Here is a 23,261-nt window from a genome sequence, read left to right on the forward strand (position 1 = left end):
CCCAGTAGACATTTACAGCTGTCTAAGCTACCCTGTATATAATTAAAACTGCAAACATTCAAACCAAAATCCAAAACAAAGCTATTCTCTACTCCATTACATATATATCTATATATTTATATGCATATATTATATTATAGATATATATATTCACCTTCAAGTTAACAAGAATCATAGAATTGTTCAGGTTGGGAAAGACTTGATGCAGTCCAATCTGTATTACTTGTAAAAGGGAAATTACTGGTAAGAGGCAGGAAATATCTTAAAACAGTATTTTATGCCAAATGCAATCAAAAGCTTTTCACAAGTGCTGTGTTCTCTAGTTTTTATAACTTCTTTCCAGTTATAAACATTCCCAACACATAATAATTTCTCTTTGTTTTGTTACAGAAACATCGATGAAAAGTTCATGTAGGTTTATAAAGATGAAATTTAACCAAGTGGGATCATGTAGCTGTGACTGATTTAATATTAGATTTCTTATAATTTTCCAGCAACATCATTGATATCAAAATTAGAAAAGTACATGAAAGATTTAGCCCTACAATATCCATTAATGAATTCTTGTGTTCATACATACTTACAGTTTTAGGACTGGGCAGGGGGCATCCTTGAATACATGAATTTGTAATTAGAACTTATCTATCCTACACAGTAAATTACAATTTACTTCTTTAAATATCAGATCATTATGATGTTGCATTAGACATGCATATTTTATTCTGTATTTTTGTTTTGTTTTGTTTGGTTTTTTAAACATAATTTCATTTTCTCATCCCCTCCTCAAACTGTCACTGAAAACATCTCTAGAGCCCAACTCTTCGATCAAGTACTGAATTCAAGCAGATAGTATAATCATAGAATGGTTTGATTTGGAAAGCATCTTAAAGATCATCTGGTTTCAGCCCCCTGCCTATGGCAGGGACACCCATCACTAGACCAGTGCTAGGAATTTTTTCCATAGACTTAACTGTGCAGCTGTGGAACAGAAGAATAACTGTTGAAACTTGTACTGTGAAAATCCATGATATCTTTAGTGTTCATATTCTATTCTCCTTGCAAAACTTTGTCATCAGTCACACAAGAACGGTTTGCAAATACAGCCTCCTTTTTGGGAAATATTTGTCTAACATCACTCAGCCATAAATAGTGAAATTAAGGAGGTGCTACATACAATTCTGCTATCCATTAAGATTTCAGAAAAGCAGACAAGAGTATTTCAAAATACAAGAAAAGTATAAGATAATAACAAAAAATTCCAGACCTGAAAATTCAGTTTATCCTTTTGCAAACTGTCCCAACCTACCTGCCAAATTACAAGGGAAATTCTGAAAACAATGAATGTCAGTGTTTGGCCATTAGATGTTTCATTGTGGCTGAGTTATGAAGTGGTCTTGGGTTCATTTAACTTCAATGCCACCTTAACTCTGGGCAATATTCATTTAAGCTATTAACAAACCACAATAAATTTAGACCTTTGGAGAGGTCAAAATTCCTACCAAGTCTCACATTGCAATTGTAGATGTTGATAAGGAGTTTCAGCTGCTACTCTTCTATTAAGTGTTCCATATATTTCTAATCCTTCTGATAAGTATAAGAAGCTGACTTTTTGAGGTTTTCCATGCAGATTTCTGTTCCCCAATTTGATTTATATTTTTAAAGTATGTAGAGCTAAGGCAATCAGTTTTTGCTTTATCTTTTGAAGGAGTCAGCTGCCTGTGTGCATCATATACACAGTAAGAATAATAAGGCTCAACTGTTCAATGAGTGCTTAGAAAAACTGGCTTCCAGTATTTCCTTGTACTCTGTTCACACAAAGCCATGGTGCTAATCTTTTCATTTAAACTAACCAACTTAGAGAATTCTATCCTCAGCAACGAGGTCAGATGAGATAGAAAGAGTTAAGATTTACTAAGAGCTTTCAGAAGTTTAAATTTCTTTTCCATTACAAGGGAATCATTTGGGTGTAGAAACGAAATGTAGATGGGCTCAAAACAAAAGACAGACCATAGCTTCTATTTACCCATTCTGTGTGCATATTCAAGGCACTGGTCGAAGATTCTTAATTATGTAGTTTAAAAGTCTGAAGTACTTCCATCACAAAACTATTCCATTTCAGTACTATGAAAGGCAAAAATTATGAAGTGTCCCCCAGATATGGTCTCATCCACCCCATCTGCTCAAGCTACAGAATGTTCCAGGGCATGCAAACACCAAGCATCCATGCACACCCCAAGCAGCCATGCAAACCCCAAGCAGCCATGCAAACACTGTGTGCTGGGATGCAGCACACTAGTGTATTTCTAATTAGAGGTGACATATCAGGACAGATACTTAGTATTTGTAGAAGAGTCTTTGAAATGCAACACATACATATGGTTCTAGGCACTACAAAATCAACACTGAAGTTTTAATGTCTTTGCTTCTGTTACATGTGTTCAGTAAATTCTTACTAGAAATTGTGTCTCTAAAGCAGAGTCTGCTTGAAACAGGCACTGGACATTAAGTGTTTTGGCAGTTCTTTTTTGATATAAAGCTCAGTGTCTTAGCATGTCTCTCAGACAGTGCTTCAATATACTCATAATTATGAGACAACCATAAAAAAGTTCTTTCACAAAATATATGAGCTACACATTTGTACATTTCAGGAGCAATAAATTAACTGCTGAAGCAGTTGAAATTCTCAAATTAGTTTCAATACAAGATTTGACCTGTATAAAAAGAAATAATTTCCACCAATTTTTTGTGCATTATGTTCAACTAATGAAGACAAATGTATTAATTTGCTTTAGTTCCAGAAGAACTAAAGCTCAGCATCTTTATGCATGTATAGGTGATAAATATTACAGTTCAAATTATATGAAGAGTACATATTAAGTGCAGGCAAGCAGAAGAAAAAGGCCTCCTACATTGGTACATGTTTAGACTCTCATAGAGACATGGTTTGTCTCTATAGAGACAAATCTGTTTATACATCTCACCTCCAAGGACTAGTAAAATTTGCACTATTGCAGTTATAATTTGAAATTACCTATCATTGTCCACTCTCTTTTTAAAAAAAAATATATATTTGGAAACAAGCACTTAAATAAAAAATATAATAATTAAATATTATTATAATAATTAAATATGTTTTAAATACCTTAGTATGCATTAAGAGCATGGTCAGGTGAGTTAAAATGTCAATATTATAAGATAAAAACTTTTTACTTTTACTATGAATATTTTGTCTAGGCCACTCCCTAGAGAAAAAATATGTAATATAAATCAAATGAACCAATAGTATTATTGGCTACAACACAATAATGAAATATGAAATTTCTGCTGCTTAAATTATATGTTTGAATTTATTTTAATCCTGCAGCCTATCATTGCAGTAGGAAGAGCACTATTGCATTGCACTTATTAATAGCTTGAATAAATATAAATAATTCATGAAGTCACATTCCTAGAGAAGATATGTAATAGCAGATGATAAATTATTGCCTGGAACCCTTTTTTTCTGCAGTGAAATCTTTGATTTAAGTGAGTGGAGTGTGAAATACTCCTTCAAGATTCTGTGTTTGATGAAATTATATGAATACTACTGCCTTCAAAATGTGCTTGCAACATTTTAATTACATGCTACACAGCTCACCGAAATGAAAAAAAAAAATGAATACCTAAGTAAAAAAACATTAAAATGTTGAGATTGTGCAAAAGTATAAATAAAAATTTCTATGTGCAAGTGATCTGCACATTATGCTCACTGGCCAAATAGACTTTTAGAAAGTTATAGCTGAGTGGGCAAAAATTTGAAGTTCTTTAAAAACAATATACTGTGGGAAATATATTTTTTCTCTTGGAGATAAAAATATTTGTAAACAATGACATTTTACTTGGTATTTCCTTAGAATCTACAGACAAAAAAACTTCACTAAAAATGGCACCTGTGAATCAATAGAATGTCAGAGCCTTGAAGTTATTTTTCATCCTTTGAACTTAAGTGAGCATACTGATATCTGAGGCCTTCAACCGATGTATCTCTGCTGGAAGTTTGTTTAATTTATTCATTTACTTTTCTTTTAGATATGGGAGGTATAACCTCTTTGTATCACAGTAGTTGCTAGCTTTCTATTGTGAATATATAATGTACACTATGTGGATATATTTTATGTACTTTTATGAATAAATTTTGATACCTGGATCTGTTTCGGTATTGAAAATGGCAATAGCAAAATGGGTAGCTCTGTAAGACTTAGCTTGGCAATGAAATATTGTTGGCTTTATCCACTTGATATGTTGACCTTAAAATACATTATTCAATTTCTTTCATATCCTAAGAGTTGTATTTTATCCCTATGTATAGTGAAGAGTCTCTACATATGAGGGAGTTGACATTTCTTTTTTTAACAGTTGTTAAGTTAACAATTAAATATTAAAGACCTCAGTCTCCAACCCTTTCCAGCATTTTTCAGGGCATCTTGATAGTCTATCATTATGGAAAGGTAAGGGATATGCTGTAGTAGAAAAAGTCATGATTTTATCACAAAAACAGAAAATTAAGTCAAAAAACTAGAAAAAGATTTAGCTCACTATGTTTTGCAATTAAAATATTAATAATAATAGCACAATTTATTATCTTGTAATAACTACAAAGGAAAGAATTGTTTAACAATGTGTATTGAGCCCTTTTCTCAAACTGTTTTTTTCCCTCAGCATTATCAGTGATTACAGGAACATCCCCTATATACAGCTAAAGCCCCTTCTTAATTTATTTCTGTAACTTTCCACAGCTCAACAATCATAGAGAAATAGTAGAGAAATGAGTAGGTCTAATTTCTACTCACTTTCTTTTTGCATTCCTTAAGAGTTAGAAGAAATAGATGGAAATTTTTTGGATTGCTTACACCTACTATTTTTCCTTTTCAAAAAGTCAAAAGCATTACTTTGCAGGTATCTCCACACATAGAGTTCGTCTGGTAGGATAGTCCTGAGTTGCCACATAGGTGCAGATGATCTGAAAGGTGTAGCAGATCTACTCATTCTGGAATGGGTTTGACATATACACTTGTCAGCCATTTATGTACTCCAGGTTCAACATAGAAGGAACTGGCAATTCAATAGCAAAATCTGCCCAAGCCAGATGGAAAGCAGCCTGCTGTCTGACATGCTGCAGAGAAACAGGAATTTGGCAAAGAAATAAAAACCTGAAACCACTCCAGAGAGATGAAGATTTGCTTTTTTCCAAGAGATGACTTCAAATATATTCCTTCCAATCAGAGAGTAAAAGAAAGAAAAGTAGCTCTGCAAAGCATTAAGCCTTAAAAATAGACAGCACGGAAGCTAAATTGCTAATCTTTCACTCCACATTAACAATGATGTTAATAAATACTCTTTAAGGAAAATAACATTTGTCACATAATATTATTGCATTTTATAGTATGTTGATGGTAAGAAAGTAATTCTGACTGTGTTTCAGTAGGGCATGAAATGTGTGTTGCTAGATAGACTAGATTTTCTTGAAAAAGTTACAAATTATTTTGGTAAGAAGACCATAAGAATGTGGAGGTATCATAAACAATTAGAAATCTTTTGCAATAGTAAATGTAACCCAACTGGTCTTGAACACCTATGTCATGCATAAATAATGTGAATAAAGGGGACATTTCTAGTATTGAAAGAGGCAAGTACCACTTTAGAGGATCTGTCATTAAAAGCAGAAGTTACTCTGCATACCCAAAGGGCATAACCACCCTCCATGCCCCCTGCTCCACTTTGTTTGCTGTGGGGTTTTTTTCTTTATTTCCCTTTCCCTTTCCCTTTCCCTTTTCCTTTCCCTTTCCTTTTCCTTTCCCCTTCCCCTTCCCCTTTCCCTTTCCCTTCCCCTTTCCCTTTCCCTTTTCCTTTCCCTTTCCTTTTCCTTTCCCCTTCCCCTTCCCCTTTCCCTTTCCCTTCCCCTTTCCCTTTCCCTTTCCCTTTCCCTTTCCCTTTCCCTTTCCCTTTCCCTTTTCCTTTCCCTTTTCCTTTCCCTTTCCTTTTCCTTTCCCCTTCCCCTTCCCCTTTCCCTTCCCCTTTCCCTTTCCCTTTCCCTTTCCCTTTTCCTTCCCCTTTCCCTCTGCCTTTCCCTTTCTATTTCATTTTCCCTTTCCTTTTCTTCTTTCCCTTTCCTTTTCTTCTTTCCCTTTCCTCTTTCTTTTTTCCCTTTCCTCTTTCTTTTTTCCCTCTTTTTCCTCTTTCTCTCCCTCCTTCCCTCCCCTTCCTCCTATCTTTAATATGAACCTTGGATGATGAGGTGCATGACATATATTCATATATTTATTACCAGAAATAAACTATACAAAATGCCTCAAGATTTATGCACATTAACAAAAGTTTTCCTATCTAACAGAGTCATTGATGGATAACCCAGGACTGACAAAACTGCCAGAATAGTCAATACAAACTCTGAGGTTTGGAGCTTCAAGCTAGAAAAAAAAAGAAAAAAAACCACCACAGAAGTGATCTAGTAAAGCCAGTATTACAGTTTTGGTTACAAAGATGTAAACAAAGTTGCAACCGTGGAAAATAAACCTAAATAAATATAACCCCAGTTACAAATGGGTTGCTTGTATCTGCTCTGAAGGATCAGTTGCTGGTAAACCTCTCATCCCAGATCTTGTTCTTCAACCTATGCTGACTGAAAATGAATTTAGGTGTATACAAGAGCATTACTTTGATTTATAAACATGTATCATGAGTGTCATTCATTGTATGTATAACTCACCAAATTCACTCTCTCTCCCAGGTATCACGTGTGACATACTAACTAAAGCTAACAGCAAAGATATCATGCAAGGATGCTGTCTTACACCTATTCCAAACATTAGTGTATTTTGTTGGTTTTAAAGGTCTACAATAATCCTACTTTCTGCCTAAAGTACCTCATTTACAATTTCCTTCGTCAAGGCTACATTTTAGCAATCTGTGTCCTTCACTAGTGCATTTAGAAGGATTAGAATAATCATGAATACCCAGATTTTGCTCATTCAGTGTGTTTCAAAGGAGCTGATACCTATTCACAGCCAGGTCTGCGTTTTTTATCTCCTAATCTTGTGCAGCTTCTCTGAAATTAAAACTTATACATTATCAGAAGGGAGCTCTTACTGTAGTACTCTGAGCTGGTGCTGTATTTGTGTGGTTACATTTCCCAAGTGATTATCCTACCATAAGCTACTCTGGTGGCATATTTTTTTGTTAGGAAAGCTTTTAGCTTTTGTGCTTGTAACTACTTAGACTCAAGGAAATTATGGTCTCATTATTATTCTGTTCTCTCGTTCAAAAGGAAAAACCTATATTTTGATGCTGCTCTCCAAAATCAACAATATCCACTCTACTGAATTCAACATAAGGCTTTTAACAACTGCATTCTGTCACTTTAATCTTACATGCAGATATTTCTGCAATATCAGGATAAACTGTATAATAATGATCAAATAAAATATATACAGATATAGACACACACACACACACATACAAAAAACATTTGTGTAAATCTGGGGTGACTACATCTATACCTTTAAGATGCTGTGCCTCTAATTTAAATAGTTCTGCATTGTTCTGCTCAGAGACGTGCTGTTTCCCAAATAAGCAAAAGCAGTAACACGTGCTTTGTTTGTGAAACCATTACACTGTATGTTTCCAAGCACTTCCAAGCTCCTAGACAAACTCAAATACAAAAAGGGAGCCTACGGAAGGTGGAAGCCCCAGTGGTAGCCTGGGAGAACTACAGAGAAATTGTCCAAGCAGCCAGGACTGAGGGAAGTTAAAGCTCTGATAGAATTAAATCTGTCCAGGTACACTAAGAGCAATAAAAAAGCCTCTTTAGGTTTATTGGTGAAAATTTGGGCACTCTTTGAAAAGTAACAGGACGTATAGTTACCAAAAATAGGGAGGAGGCAGAGGTACCCATTGACTTTTTTGCCTCAGTCTTCAGCAGTAAGTTCACAAGCCATACCACACAAGTCAGAGAAGGCAAGGGCAGAGACTGGGAGAATGAAGAACCACCAACAGTAGGGGCAGAACAGGTTAGAGATCATCTAGGGAACTTGAAGATGTAAAAGTCCATGATCTGATGAGATACATCTGAGAGTCCTGAGGAAACTGGCAGATGAAGCCAAAAACCATTGCCCATATTATTTGAGAAGTTGTAGTAGTCTGACAAAGTCCCCACTGACTGAAAAAAAATGAAATATATCCACTGTTTTTAGAAAGGGATAAAAGGAAGACCCAGGGAAGTACAGGCCAGCCAGTCTCACCTCTGTGCCCATCAAGATTATGGAGCACATCCTCCTGGAAACTGTACCAAGGCAAATGGAAAATAAGGGGTGGGGGAGATTTGTAACAGTCAACATGGCTTCAGTAAGGCCAAATTGTGCCTGACAAATTTGGTGGCATTCTGTGACAGTGTTACAGCATTGGTGAATAGGGCAAGAGCAACTGAGATCATCTACCTGGACTTGTGCAAAGCATTTGACACTGTCCCACGTAACATCCTTGTCTCTATATCTGAGAGACAGGGACTTCATGGATGGATAAGGAATTGGCTGGATGGTCACCTTCAATGTGGTCAACAGCTCAATGTCCAAGTAGAGATTAGTGATGAGTGGTGTTCCTCAGGGGTCAGTATTGGGATAAGCACTGTTTAAGATCTTGGTCAGCAACATGGACAATGGGATTGAGTGCTCTCTCGGCACGTTTGCCAGTGACACCAAGCTGTGTGATGTGGGCAATACACTGGAGGGAAGGGATGGCACCCAGAAGGACCATAGGAGTCTTGCAAGGTGGGCCCATGCCAGCCTCTTGAAGTCCAACAAGGTTAGTGCAAAATTATGCAACTGGGCCAGGGCAATTCCAAACACAATTACAGGATAGACAGAGTATGCATTGAGGAAAATTCCCGAGGAAAAGGACTTGAGGGTGTTTGTTTATAAGAAGATCAATATGAGCTGGCAATGATTAATGAAATTACTGATTATTGGATCATTGTTGTGGATTTTAGAAGCCAAAATAATGTCTATAGTTGGGAACTACAACTTGCAACTGAAGTTTCCACATAATTGCCACAGTCAAAAAAGACCTCAGAGATCACTGCATCCAACTGTCAACATCCCCCCTGAATAAAATATATGAACCAATATCTATACCACTCATGAGAGCATGTCCTGAAGTGCCTCATCTACAAAGTTTTTAAATAACTCCAGAGATGGAGAATCGACCACCTTCCTGAGCAGCCCATTCCAATGCCAGACTACTCTCTCAGCAAACAATTTCTTCCTTGTACCTAGTCTAAACCTTCTCTGGTGCATCTTCAGGACATTTCCTCTAGTCTTATCATTATACACTTGAGAGAAGAGGCCAGCACCCACCTCCCAGCAACCTCCTTTAAGGTAGCTAGAGAGAACAATAAGGTCCCCTCTCAGCCTCCTCCAAACTAAACAATTCCAGCTCCCTCAGCCTCTCCTCATAAGACTTCTTCTCCAGAATCTTCACCAGCTTGGTTGCCCTTCTCTGAACTTGCTCCATCAACTCAATGTCTTTCTTGTAACAAGGGGCCCAGAACTGAACACAGTACTCAAGGTGTGGCCTCACCAATGCTGAGTACAGGGGCACCATCACTTCCCTTCTCCTCCTGGCTGCACTGTTCCTGGTACAAGTCTGGATGCTGCTTGCCTTCTTGGTCACCTGAGCACACTGCTGGCTCATATTCAGCTGGGTATCAACCAGCACCCCTAGGTCTTTTTTTTTTGTTTGGCAGCTTTCATAAAATCATGGAATTCATAGAATGGCTAGGGTTAGAAGGGACATTAAAGATCATCTAGTTACAAACTCGCTGCATGGATAGGGACACTTTCTACTAGAACAGGTTGCTCAAGGCCCCAATCAGCCTGGCCGTGAACACTTCAAGGGAGGGGCAGCCTCTTACACAACTTACTTAGGCAGCCTGTTCCCGTGTCTTACCACCCTCACAGGAAAGCGTTTTTTCCTAATGTCTAACTTAAATCTCCCCTGTCCAAGTTTTAAACCATTTCCCCTTGTCCTTTCACTACACATCCATGTAAAAATCTTGAGCCAGAGACTGCAGACACTCCTTTTCCACAAGCTTTTCCAGACATTCCTCCCCAGGTCTGCGGTGTTGCCTGGGGGTTGCAAACATTTAACACAACTTGTTGTGACCCAAGTTCAGGGCCCAGCCCTTGGTTTTGTTAAACTTCATTTTATTGACCTTGGCCCACTGGTGTACACTGCCCAGGTTCCTTTGCAGAGCCTTCCTACCCTCAAGCAGATCCACACTCCCACCCAACGTGGTATCACCTGCAGACTTGCTAAGGAAACCCTCAATCCCCTCATCTAGATCATTAATGAAGACATTTGAACAGGACCAGCCCCAAAACTGAGCCCTGGGGAACACCACTGTTGTCCACTCACCAAATGGATTTAACTCCATTGACTACAACTCTCTGGGACCTGCCATGTACTCAGTTTCTAATCCAACAAAGATTCCATCTGTCTGTGCCATGAGCCACCAGCTTCTTGAAGAGAATGTTTTGGGAGACAGTGTCAAAGACTTTACTTAAGTTCAGGTAGACAGTGCCCACAGTCTTCCCTTTGTCCACTACTCTGGTCACCTGGTCATAGAAGTTTTATGTCTAACCAAGAACACCTGGCATGAAAATATTAACAGGACTGGAATTGCTCTGGAAAACCATATTCCACAATGTTAATTCAATATTAATTCTGTCGATGGATTATACATGGCATGCTATGAAATCTTTCCTCCTCCTCTAAGAATCCCAGTGATGAGCCTTCGCAGTATGGAAGCATTATGCTCATTTGCTGTTGCAAACGATACTATCATGAAGTCATGATAGCTGTTCACTGCTATGATCTCATTCTCTAAAGAGACACATAAATATTTTTAAAACTTTTTTTTCAACAAAATAAAGTGTTGTTAAAAGTACTTGTTTTTGTTGAGAATAAGGAAGGTACCATGTAAGAGAAAGACATCATAGGAAAATGTCTATTGTTTTATAAAATAACTTTTTTTTTTCTATTTAGAAAATTAAATTAAGCAGACAAATGTTGATAAAATACAGAATATTTTTCCCAGGTTGGAGAAAGAGAATAAGAAAAGAAAAATTAGCTATGCAGAGAAAGACAGTTGTATTGGAGCTTTTCTATGCTACTATAGCAACTAAGATGAATGAACACAAAACAAATGGTTGACATATAACCTACCCATGGGAGTTCCAACACCATAACCTTTTGAGTCTATCAGGCCTCCAATCTGTGTCAGGTTACAGTTCCGCTGCGTGACAAACTCAATGGTTGTCGACTCCATTAAAAATGCATAATCAGAGGTAAGCACACGCTGGATGCCTTCTTCATTACTTTTCACAAGGACTGACTGCCTCCTGCTACTCATGAAGGCCCACATCTTGTCATAAGTGGAGATTTTGGATTTCTGAAAGACAAATATTAGATGAAACATTAATAACAATAATACATTTAGAAGAGTGAAAGCAAATTCTCAGTTTGCACATTGCTCTCTTATTGTATTTTACTATGTGTTAGCTTTTACCAAGGTATTCTTCTAAGGCTGCCTGTACCTTTTATTTCATGTGTACCTCACATCTTAACTGGGTAAAGCAAAGCAACTGGACAAGTTCTGAAGAAAATGCACAATATATGTTGTTTATCTGGTTTTTATTGTTTTTACGTTTTTGTTTTGGTTTAGGTTTTTTTGTAGGAGGAAAGCCTACATGTATTTGAAGTCACTGAAAAACTGTAACCAACTTTATCAACAGTGCTGGTGAGTGTTACGGGTGAATCTCTGGAATCTGGCACTACTGAAATTTTCACTTGTATTTCAGCACTCAGCTTCCTAAGTAATTCTGAAAAACTTATGCAGAGCATGGAACCCTCACGTACTGAAAGCACTTGAAGATGGGAGTATGTGGAGAAAACAGTTCTGAGGAAGAAAATATTTTAATTAAAGTGCATTGTAAAATATTTTTAAAAGGCTTTAAGTAAGAGATATTGTCACACACTGGTCACACTAATACTAGCTTGCTATTTGGAAGCTGACTATGAAAAGTCCTAAAAAATTAATATATGTTTTCTGCTTTATTATTCCAATAATGCAAAGAACTGTTGTGATAGGAAGAAAGAGACAGTAGTTTGGGCCAAAGTGATGCTGTATAGATGCAGAGGAGTTGATTACTTTCTTTTTTACTTTCTTTACTTTGCTTTTTTTGAAGTACTGAGCATTTTATGATACATTTACCCCATCCGTTTATAAATGTTTCAAACTCCAGATGTATTAGAAAATATTCAGTAATGTGAAGTCTTCTCTAATAAATAAAATGTAGAAATGGACCACGAGAATTGGTAATCAGACTTTTAAGGAGTCTTTCATCTTTTAATGTCAGCCTTAAACATAACACTGCTGTCAGCTTGGTTGAGATACTAAACAAAGATTGACACTGCAAACCTTTCTGAAGTTCAGCTGATTGACAGCCATAAATTCTGCCCCAGAGGAGAATTAGCAATGTATGTGGAATAAAAAGAACATTTACTTAGAAAAAATATGACTTTGTCCCCCTGCTGAGATACAATCCAAGAGTTATTTCACCCTGCCTGGGGACTTGCAAATCAAGCACTTGAACTAACTCTAGTGTCAGTGCTAACAAAACTGAAGAATTTTAGGGCTCTCTGTGAGCACACTGTTACTATACTGAGCATATTCTGTGGCTAATTGCAAGAGATTTTAGTAACTCTAAGAGGAAATAATTTTTCTTTACAATATACTGTGAATGCATAGAATAGAGAAGACCACAAAGATATGGTCTCTGCTCATAGGGTTTATTTTTCAAATCAATTAATTACTGCAAACGTTTAACACTGAACTGTAGCATAACACGCTTCAAGAAATGTGCATCAGCTCTGCAGAAATCTAAATTTACATTGTAATACAGAAAGGATGGCAAATGCAACGCTTTTCATAAAATTTTACCAAGAACCTATATTTGGTTATTTTGATGTATACTCTTTACCTTAATACACAAACCAAACATTTTTACCTCTAGAAATAATTTGAGCAATATAAAAATTTGGCAGAAAAAGCAATTCTAGCAAATTGTTAGATACACATGGCAGATCCGTGCTGGGGAGGGAAGGGGAGAGCAGCGGGGGGGGGGGGGCTGGGAAAAAAAAAAAAAAAAAAAGAATTAGAGAAAGTTTCTGCACAGGATACATCATTTACTAGAATACTAAAACAAAAAAAGCTTGAAAATTAATATTGAGACTGTAGAATATAACAGAACAGTAGAACATCAGTGCACATGGCTCACCATTGTGAAGATAACATCAGAGACAGAAAGTTCTCACAGTTTTCTCATATAGGCACTAGTCAACTGGTCATTGCACTTTATTATTACCTTATTATTTGCCCTAAAACCAAAAGTCATAACTGAAACGACACATAGGAAAAGAGCTCCTCTACTTGTGATCCCTAGATTTTAACTAGTGCTCAGAATTTCTTACTAAAGAAAGTCTATAGTTCTGGCTACAAGATTTATTTTACACATAACAGGTGATATTTTTACTGAAAAATAAATTAAAAAAAAAGAAAAAAGAAAAAAGAAAGAAAGAAAAAAATCAGCATTTGATGCAGGAAAACACAACCACAAATGGTTTTCCTCTGCGTTTGGCACAATACTCAGCATACTTATGTGACTAAAATCAAGAAGCCAGAACAACCAAAAGCATCAGGAGCCCATTTGACATTGAACTAAAGAGCATGACACTCAAATATGTAAATTTTGCTTCTTGTGATTATGATTGTGTCATTCATACTGAGAGAAGCAGATGCTGAATTTTACATTATGTTTCCATCTTCTTTCACTGTGTGCAAATCACTCTGGTTAACCAACTTATATACTCCATCAATGAAATGTACTATTTTATCTGGGTTATTTCACCATAATGTTTCATCTAACTGGAAATCACTGTCTGGAAATCCAACATGACTTGAAATCAACCGGAAATGATGTCTGTATAAGATAACTTGGGGTGACATGATTTATCATGCCTGTGTTGCCTCAGTAATGTGGAAGACAACAGAGTAGTAAGAAAGCTGCCTCTGCTTTGAAAGGCTTGAATTTCACTGGAATAAAAATAGTGAACTGGCTAGCAGGAAAGTTGGAAATAAAAAGATTAAGCAAATCAAGAAACTCATCTCCCCTGTGCATAAAACTGTAGCTCTTACAATGACATTCAGAGGATACTCTCAGTGACATACTCAGCATTCATAAATTAAAGATCATTAGAAGATAACTCTACTTGTCAAGGACCACAAAAGGAAACATGACAAAGGCTCAAAGTTGATCTAATGCTATGTACAAAGGAACTATCGTTAATATTTGTTACTCACTGCCCTACCTTGAAGCACTTGCCTAGGAAAGACAAATAGCTGAGTAGTGAGAATCTGAGACACGAGGGTAGAAAAATATTGGGATAGTCTATGAATGCCATAATAAACAAGGATCAAAGGACAAAAAAGCTGACCTCATGATACAAGACAAGATTGAATAAATTCACAAACATATGCCTGGAAAAATCTGATTATTTTCCTACAAGGAGAACATACAGATTCATTAATCAAGATTTTTATTTTAATGATAGCTTCCAACTTCTTTGCTGGCTTCTAAAAGCATTTGGGTGTGAAGGAAAATGCTTCAGCTTTGCTTTGATCCATGTGATATTTAAACTCAAAAGAGGCTTTAGTAACGAAGGAAAGATTAATGGTAATTAAGACTAAATTTTGAGAAAAAAGTATGTAAAAAAAAGTCAGAATCCCAATTCTTATGTATTTCATGAAAGCACTCCCTACACATAAGAAATAAGCCATGACAATCTTTATGTCAAAAAACCCTCACAGCCTCTACACTATTTTCCATTTATGACACTCCCTCTAACAGCTATGCAGCTTTTGTTTTCCTGAGCATTGCATTCTTAGTGGATGCAGACCACTTTCCTTAAAGTTCCCTTATTCACAGAAATTTTTAAGGTCAAAGAACAGCTATGCACATTTATTCTAACCTTCTATAATACACAGGCTCTGAAATTACTCTTGTCAATTACCTCACTAATTTATCACTGAGGTGTTTTCACTACGAAAAAGAATGACATATAAAAAATGCATTTGTAAAGACCAATCCATATGAGCTTCAGTAAGGTGCCCAATATGATCTCTCACAACATCCTAGATGATGAGCTGGTAGGATATGAACTGGACAGATGGAGCATCTACAGGTGGAGAACTCGCTGAGATATTGATCTTGAAAGGTGGTAGTTAATAGCTTAAGGTCAGACTGGCATCTTGTCAAGAGTGAAGTGCCTCAGGGGTTAGTGCTAAACCTGATACTATTCAATATCTTTATAAACAGTTTGGAACATTATGTTGAAAGCACCCTTCCCAAGTTTGTGGATAACACCAAATAGGGAAGAGAGGCAAATACATTGCAAGAAAGAGCTACCATGCAGAGAGAAAATTAGTACAAACAGGGATAGCATGAGGTTTAGCAAAGATAAATGAAAAATCTACCCTGGGAGAAAGTGTTCCCAAGCATCCATACTGGATGAGAATTGTCTGGCAAGAGTGTATCCTGCCTGAAAAGAACTTAGGGAACCAAGAGGGCAGCAAGCTGAACATAAGTAGGCAGCCTATCCTTGCAGTAAGAAAGCAAACTGCAGGATGTATCAGCAAGACTATAGCCAACAGAACAAGGGATGTGATTAATCCACATTACTTGGCACTTGCCAAGACACACCAGGAACACTGTGTCCAGTTTTGGTCCTCCAAATTCAAAAGAGATGTTAAAATTGGAGATCGTCCACCAAAGTGATCAGAAGGTTGGAGATCTTAACTAACAAAAGACGATTGATGGAAATGGTGTTGTTACACCTACAGTGGAAAGTTTACCCAAAATGTAATCACATTCTTCCATTACCTGAAGAGGATGTCAGAGAGAAGCTGAAGGCACTCTCTTCATTAGGATGTATGGTGACAGAATAAGAGGCAATGTTCCAAGCTGCCTAAGAGAAATTTTGTGTGGCTATAAGAACAAAATTCTTCACTACGTAAATAACTCAGCATTGGAACAGGTAGCCCAGACAGACAAGCAGTGGAACCAGCTCACTGGAAATGGCTTATTATGGCCTGAATAAACTTATCTAAGGCCTTACTATCCATTAGGAAAGCTGATGGCAACATTAGCTCCAACAAACTAAAGAAAATCCAGAGGTCCCTTTCAGCTTTGTGTTTTCATTGATGTCTATGAAGTTACATACAGTAGTAGGTGATCCTGGAAATTCTTCAAAATTTGATATTGAGCAATTTCAAGAAAAGAAAACAAAACATACAATTTTCTCTTATACATCAAACCAAAGGCAAACCCATTATGAGCCAAGGAAGTGTTTTTTCCTGTCTTTTTCACCCTTCCTTCCTTTGAAAGTTGAGTAGACTCATCCCAGTCATTTCATACATGGCCCCTTGAAAATCAAAGCTGAACTCTTCATATAATATATTCGTTTTATCAATTCCTTATTCATGTTCATGTGTTTGACATTTTGTTTTGACATAAATCTGCATAGCTGTGAAATAAGCTAGAACATTAGCTTCTGATGCTTTTAACAATGGCAAAAGCACTAAAGTATCGCAAGATTTTTTTCTAAATTTAAGAATGCTAGATGTCAAATTTAGGTGAAGCAAACATTAGAAATTATTCTCTTATGGTTCATAGCTGTTCTAACACATTTGAGTTATGTCTCCAGTATTTTAAAAGGCCACAGAGGATTAGCACCATTAACAGAGAGATAAACAAAATTAATTAGTTGAATACATTTCAAATCATAGTCTGACAAGCTAAAGTCGAGAGAACAAACCAACAGTCTTAGATAAAGAATGTTTTAGGAATTCTGGAATTGTCCTCTAATGTTATAAATACAGAGAAATTCAAAGATAAAGCTGTTTGGAAATAATTGACCTCCTCTTTCCTGAACTGTCACCAAATAGAAATTTGTAAAAGCTGATTGCTACTGTTAAAATATGTTCCACAGTACATTTTTGTACTTCTTTCTGTAATGTATATATGTGTACACTGATGAACCTCCCTTAGTTCTTAATATGAGTCTCCATTCTTTGGAAGAGGTACTTCTTTCTCCAAGGTACTTATTTTCTCCAAGCTGCACAATGTTTCTGGAGTGGACAGCAATGGGATCCTGATCCATACTGGGACACTTTAACTAAACAGCAATGTTTGGAATTAATTATCAGAATCAGCTACAGAAACGAGAATGCAAGATATCAGATCTTGTTAGCTTTTGGCTTTACACAGCATCACTACATGTCCTGTTTCCAGATATTTTGGTTTAAATAATCCATTTAAGTTCATTTTAATAACCAAAATAATTTCTAGTTTAGAGTAAGCCTTAGATAATACTATGCTCCAAAAGTATGTGCTGTTTTTTGAAGCAGCAGAAGCAGTATATTTACAGATCTTGACACAGCTGAGCACATAATGTATAAAATGCAATTTGGTCTTAATTGCATATCTGCACCTGATGCCTCCATAATATAATATGATCCCATAGACATTTCAAACTCTGCATTCACATATGTGCACTGCACAGTTTTGAATCATTGCTATAGGCTAAAGAATAGCTTTTACAAAGCACCATGCCAATCACTAGCATTTTAAGTATACTGGAAATATTCCTTCACTTGTGCTGGACAGCAGACCAGGCTTAAATCAGCTTAACTGTCCTCTAGCACCAGACAGATTGTGTTAATTCAAGTGAACTTCTGAGTATCATGTGATTTTCTGACCAGATTAGCAACTAGTTATAAATATGACCTTTCCAGTATTTTCTTTGTTGTCTCCTAGGACTAAAAGAATGAATTGATCTCAGTCATCAAAGAAAAGTGAAAGAGACACCTTTTAGCAGACCGGTCTCATTCACTCTCACCCTCTGACCTTTTCCTTTTTTCCCCTATTTTTTCAAAATTGCTGAGGCCTGAAAAGTCCTAAGTGAATCAGCTGATTTAGATTTTGGTGTGTCAGCATAAAAACAATAAAACCAATGCGTAGAGCATTCTCTCCTACATAATGGCAGCTTTCATGGTTCATGGAGCACAAATGAAAAAAGGTAGGAAAGGTGTTTCTACCAAGAATAGAACTACAAGGAATGAAAAATGCAGTGTTCAAAGAAAGACATTTTTACTCTTGCCCTGATTGTGCTGACTCTTTGTTTTAAAAACCAAAGATTTTGAAAAAATGTTAAATATTTAAGTAATTTATTGTTAAAAATTCCAAACATTAATGCTGTTGAAATAAGTCTTCACTATCAGCTTTGACCTGGAAATAAGTAAGGATTTTATATCTCAAAAATCACTGATGGATTTCAAAAACTTCCTTGCCTTTTATACAAGAATTATTTATAGTCCTCTACTGAATTACAGTTAACATCACAAAAGTTCTTTTTGTAAAACACTGTGGAAGATGACAAAGTGTGATATTTCTCACAATTCTCTAGGTTTCTTGTCTCATAAGCAGGAATAAAACATTAAGCAAATTTAATCTGTTTCTACAGCAGATCCTATATTCTGCATGTTCTGTGAGGAGAGATCCACTTTTGCTCACTCTGCTTATTCTCAGATCCAAACTGCAGTACAAAATTCCACAATTTATCTGCACTGTAATTCCAAGCAATCTTTTCCAAAAGTAGGCAGAGCATGGTTGAATCACTGGAAGTAAGAATGACATCCACAAATACTACTTTAAATATTTACTTCTAATAGAGTAAGAATTTGTCACAATGCCATGATTTTACCAATTGTATTCTCAAAGCGTATACACTGGCAGGGAAGATATTTGTGCCGTGTTTAAAACAGAATTAATATGCACTAAGCCCAAACAAGTCTGGTGCTGATGTTATCTGAAAGAAACTCACCAGGCAGCATTGAAAATAAAACACATAGCATTACACATCAGTTTGAATGAGAATAGATAGAAAACCCGCCAACTGTTATTTGCTAATTTGTTGCTCAAAACACTTTGGAATAAATATTGTTTCATTATCTGCACTGATTTGAGAAACTCAACAAAGGTTCCACTGTCTTTTTTTTTTTTTTTTTCTTTTGGCACCTGTCAAGTAGCAGCATAAGCATCAGTTATTTCTTGTGGCAATATTTTTCGGTCTAGTGGCATGGACAAGATGGTAGTTTTTCCCCACCAAATAAATTCCCTCACCAGTTCTGTTGCTAGAGCTAACAAAAGTCTGAATATTCAGAACCATCAATAATTTAAAGTATTTCTTAAATAAAATAGCTGACCTAAAATATTTGCTAGGTACAGGTTAGCTAAACTGAAATATTCTGCAGCAGGACCTTGATTTAGCATTCAGTACTTTTTAATTAAAATTAGTAAATTACCAACAACACTGGACCATATGTGCTAGCTAAGAACAGCTGAGTCTTTCTCAGTACCAGTCTGACCTTGGTCACTAGAAAATTGTCGTTAATTGGGGCAAACAGGATTGATGCCATATGTGGTTCATATCAAAGGTATAGAGGAGTGGTAGGATACTGATCAGAAGAACTGTTTGTTAGCAGATCTGTCAAGTTTTGGAATAATTCTGGCAGTTTTCTCTTGCAACAACTGTAGTCTCCTAACCAACATACTTAAGAAGATAAGCACCATAACACTTCAGGAGCTGCTTTTGTCAGCAATGGAAAGGTTAAAAAATATAAAACAAGAAAAATTCTGAGATTAAATACTCCAGGAAAAGGAAATTTTCATCTAAATTGCTTGCTGAAGAAAATATCATGAGTAATTCATCTACATGCATAGATGAACTTACGTGTGTTACAGGAACTACGAGTAATAGAAATGTTGAAAGAGATATTTTTTTTTTAGATCTGATACATAGAACCCTTACCCAACTTTTCAGAAGTTGATGGGAAAGCTTTTGGGATTGAAAAAGTGTATAACATGTCAAAAAACAGACTAAAACACAATTTGTGTGTTTAGTTGCATACTGCTACTTGGACACCTGCAATAGATGAGTATAGGCAGTGTAAACACAGCTGTTAATGTAGTTGAACAGAGAGAGAAATACAGTTTAGCTTCTGAAGACTAGGGAAATCCTACAGAGTGCTTTATTTATAACTTGGAACAGTCAGAGCAGAAAGTGAATGGCATAACAGGGAAAGGATTCTCTTTTCAGCATTTTTAACTGGTGTATTCCACTTTTGTCAGAGGGAAGTACTGAAAATTAGCAGGAATAAAGTAATTAGGAGTTTCCAAGGAAATAAAAAGGAAGATAAAGATCATCAGTTTCCATCCAGTGACTTAAATCAGTCATACTGGTGTTTTCTATTAATAAATACACCAAAACTCAGCCAAGGACAATTCTAGGATTGCTCAAGTTAATTCTCAGGCTAATTGGGGAGGGAATATTTACAAGGGTTTGAAGTGATAAGATGAGGGACAATGGTCTTCAACCTGAGCAGGGTAGATTTAGAGTAGATATTAAGAAGTTCTTTACTATGAGGGTGGTGAAACACTGGAACAGGTTGTCCAGAGCATTGCTGGAGGCCCCATCCCTGTAGACATTAAAGGTCAGGCTTGATCAGATATGAGCAATGTTATCCAGTTAAAGCAGAGTTGGACTTGGTTATCTTTCATGGACCCTTCCAATCTGAAGAATTCTATGTTTGTATGAATTCTGTGCCAACTACTTATTTTAACACTGCTTATTACAAAAGCCTTAATAGATAACTGAACTGTGCAGAGCCATTCTTAAGAAAAAAAGCAAAATACCCCACTAACCTCCGTATTAAATGCAGAAATTTGTGCTGTTCAAAATCTACCTACAAAACATACACTTTGCAGTTTCAGTAGTACCTTGGCTGTTATATCTCCTTTGAATTGCAAAAGGTATTTTAATTTGAATACATCTGACACGAGTCATTTAAGTCACTCAGAAGCATACAAATAAAATTTCTGTAAGACAAGCTTTCATGACAAAGCTAAGTACCTTACTATGATGTTTTTTCCACAGTAGAAAATTTTTCTCAGTAAAAAATATTGACTAAGATATTAATTTTGTCTATTTCTAGTTACATGTGGTAAATGCAATTTCACTTTATTATCTATAAATTTGAGGGGATACACAAAATTTTATGCCAACAATCTAATGCTTCAAACATGACTTGAAATAATTACTCTGTGGCAATGTGACACATGAGTACTGAAATATAGCACTCATGTACTGAAATACAGTACAGAAGAGGGGGAACAAATATTTGACATTGTATACTGATATGCTCTAGTGGAAATCTAGATTTCCTGCATTCAATGTCATTTCTCAAATGGGCACAAGTACTACAATATTTTTAGTTTGCATTTATATTCTTATAATTTGATTCTGGTTTCTGTTTATCTGAGAAAGATACACTGAACCTTCCAGGAAGTGCCAATTTACTGAACATCTCTGGGAAGAGCATATTCATGTTCATCATGACAGATGTGGTAGCATCTGTCAATTAACACACTCTCTCCATTCAGATCCTGGCAGTATTTGCCATAATTCTAAGAATGTTTTGGGTTTTCTTACTTTATAGATAACTTTATCCTATAAGAAAGTATAATAACCAGATATGGTAGTCCTGGCAGGTTTTTTGGTTTTTTGTTTTTTTTTTGTCTTTTAATCCAAAGAACTAACTCTGAAATTAAGTCTGAAGGAACAGAAAATTAAAAAATTATATAGAACCCTCAGTCATAATCATAGAATTGTCTTTGCACGGTAATTATTTGCCATTGATTTTTAAATTTTCATAAAATGCAAGAATAAAAAAAAACCCAGTAATTTGTTAATTGTTTTACTCCAGGACTGCATAATCATAACGCATGATTCTTCTGGGGTTTTCTGCAGTTAAACAGTATCTTAAAATTACTTGTATTTTCCTCACTATTAGGCTCAGAAAAAAATTATCAATGTATAAGCCTGACCCTTAAAACAAGCTTGAGTTAGAGACCTAAAAATTCTAAATGTCTCATCTTCCATTCCAAGAGGAATGGTGCTGACTTAAGCTTATAAGGGGTGGAAGAAGCAGCTTAGTAGGTGTTGTTAATGCAATTACTGTCCCCTTCCCAAATCCTCTTCCACAGATTTCTTTCAAGCAGGGCCCATTTAGAATGGATTAATTCAACTGCACGTCGAACATGCAAGAAATATAGCTCGCTTTCTGTGAGTGGATAGTGCATATGCCATTGTCCCAGAAGACCACATCCATCACAGAATCACAGCATTTTTGAGGCTGGGAGGAACCTTTGGAGATCACCTACCACAAAAGTTTACCTCAGGCAAACTATAGGGGAGCAAGTTACTCAGAACATTGTCCAGGACTTGCATATCTCTTGGGAGACTCCAGAGTGTCTCTGGACAACCTTATCCCTCACAGCAAAAGCACAGTTTTTTCTCATATTTAAATGGAATTTACAATATTTCAGTTTGTGCTCATTGCCTCTTCTTTGGCTTGATACCACTGGGAAGAGCCTGGCTCAATTTCCCTTACACCCACTGAGTTATTTATAAACAGCAATCAATGCCCCCCACCATCAACTTTTCTTACAGGATAAACAAACCCAGCTCTGTCAGCCTCTCCCTGACAGATGCTCTTATCCTTTAACGTGCTTTGCTGCTCTTGATTTGAGTTCCTGCGGTGTGACTCTGTCTCTCTTGTACTGGAGAACCCAGAACTGGATGCAGCACTTCAGATGTCTCACCAATGGTAAAAGACAGATCACAGATCACCTGTCTCCATCACTGCACTGTTTTGCTTGCTAGGCATAATAACTTGGTTTAAACTTCTGTTCCTTCTTACTTTATTTTCAGCTTCTCTACTGCTAAAATAGGTTAAGTTGCTAAAACCTTGAGAAGAAAAAACAGTATCCATGCTGCCTCCAATCTATAAGTAAAATTCAATCATACAAACTCTTTTTTTGCTGTAGAGAATTTATTAAAATTAGTCTGGGAAGCTCAGTTTCTTTGTTAAAAGCCAAGTTTTCATAATTCAGTTTTATCTTCCTTTAGATTTTCCCTACCTCTCTTCCTATTGACAAGGGGAATTTTTTTCCACTTGATTTTGATATTTATATATATTGATATTTTTGTCT

The 23,261-nt window shown here is 36.3% G+C and overlaps 1 protein-coding gene across 1 annotated transcript in view; it reads right to left on the reverse strand.

The window, feature by feature from the left end:
- GRIK2 (glutamate ionotropic receptor kainate type subunit 2) overlaps positions 1-23,261 on the reverse strand; it is a 355,719-nt gene that overhangs the window by 22,009 nt on the left and 310,449 nt on the right. Inside the window, exon 14 of the mRNA XM_030447048.1 lies at positions 11,257-11,482. Coding sequence (XP_030302908.1) covers positions 11,257-11,482 — 226 coding nt within the window. The remainder of the gene's footprint in view (positions 1-11,256; positions 11,483-23,261) is intronic.

The sequence above is a fragment of the Calypte anna genome, chromosome 3, assembly GCF_003957555.1.
Source record: "Calypte anna isolate BGI_N300 chromosome 3, bCalAnn1_v1.p, whole genome shotgun sequence".
In the NCBI taxonomy this organism is placed as follows: Eukaryota; Metazoa; Chordata; class Aves; order Apodiformes; family Trochilidae; genus Calypte; species Calypte anna.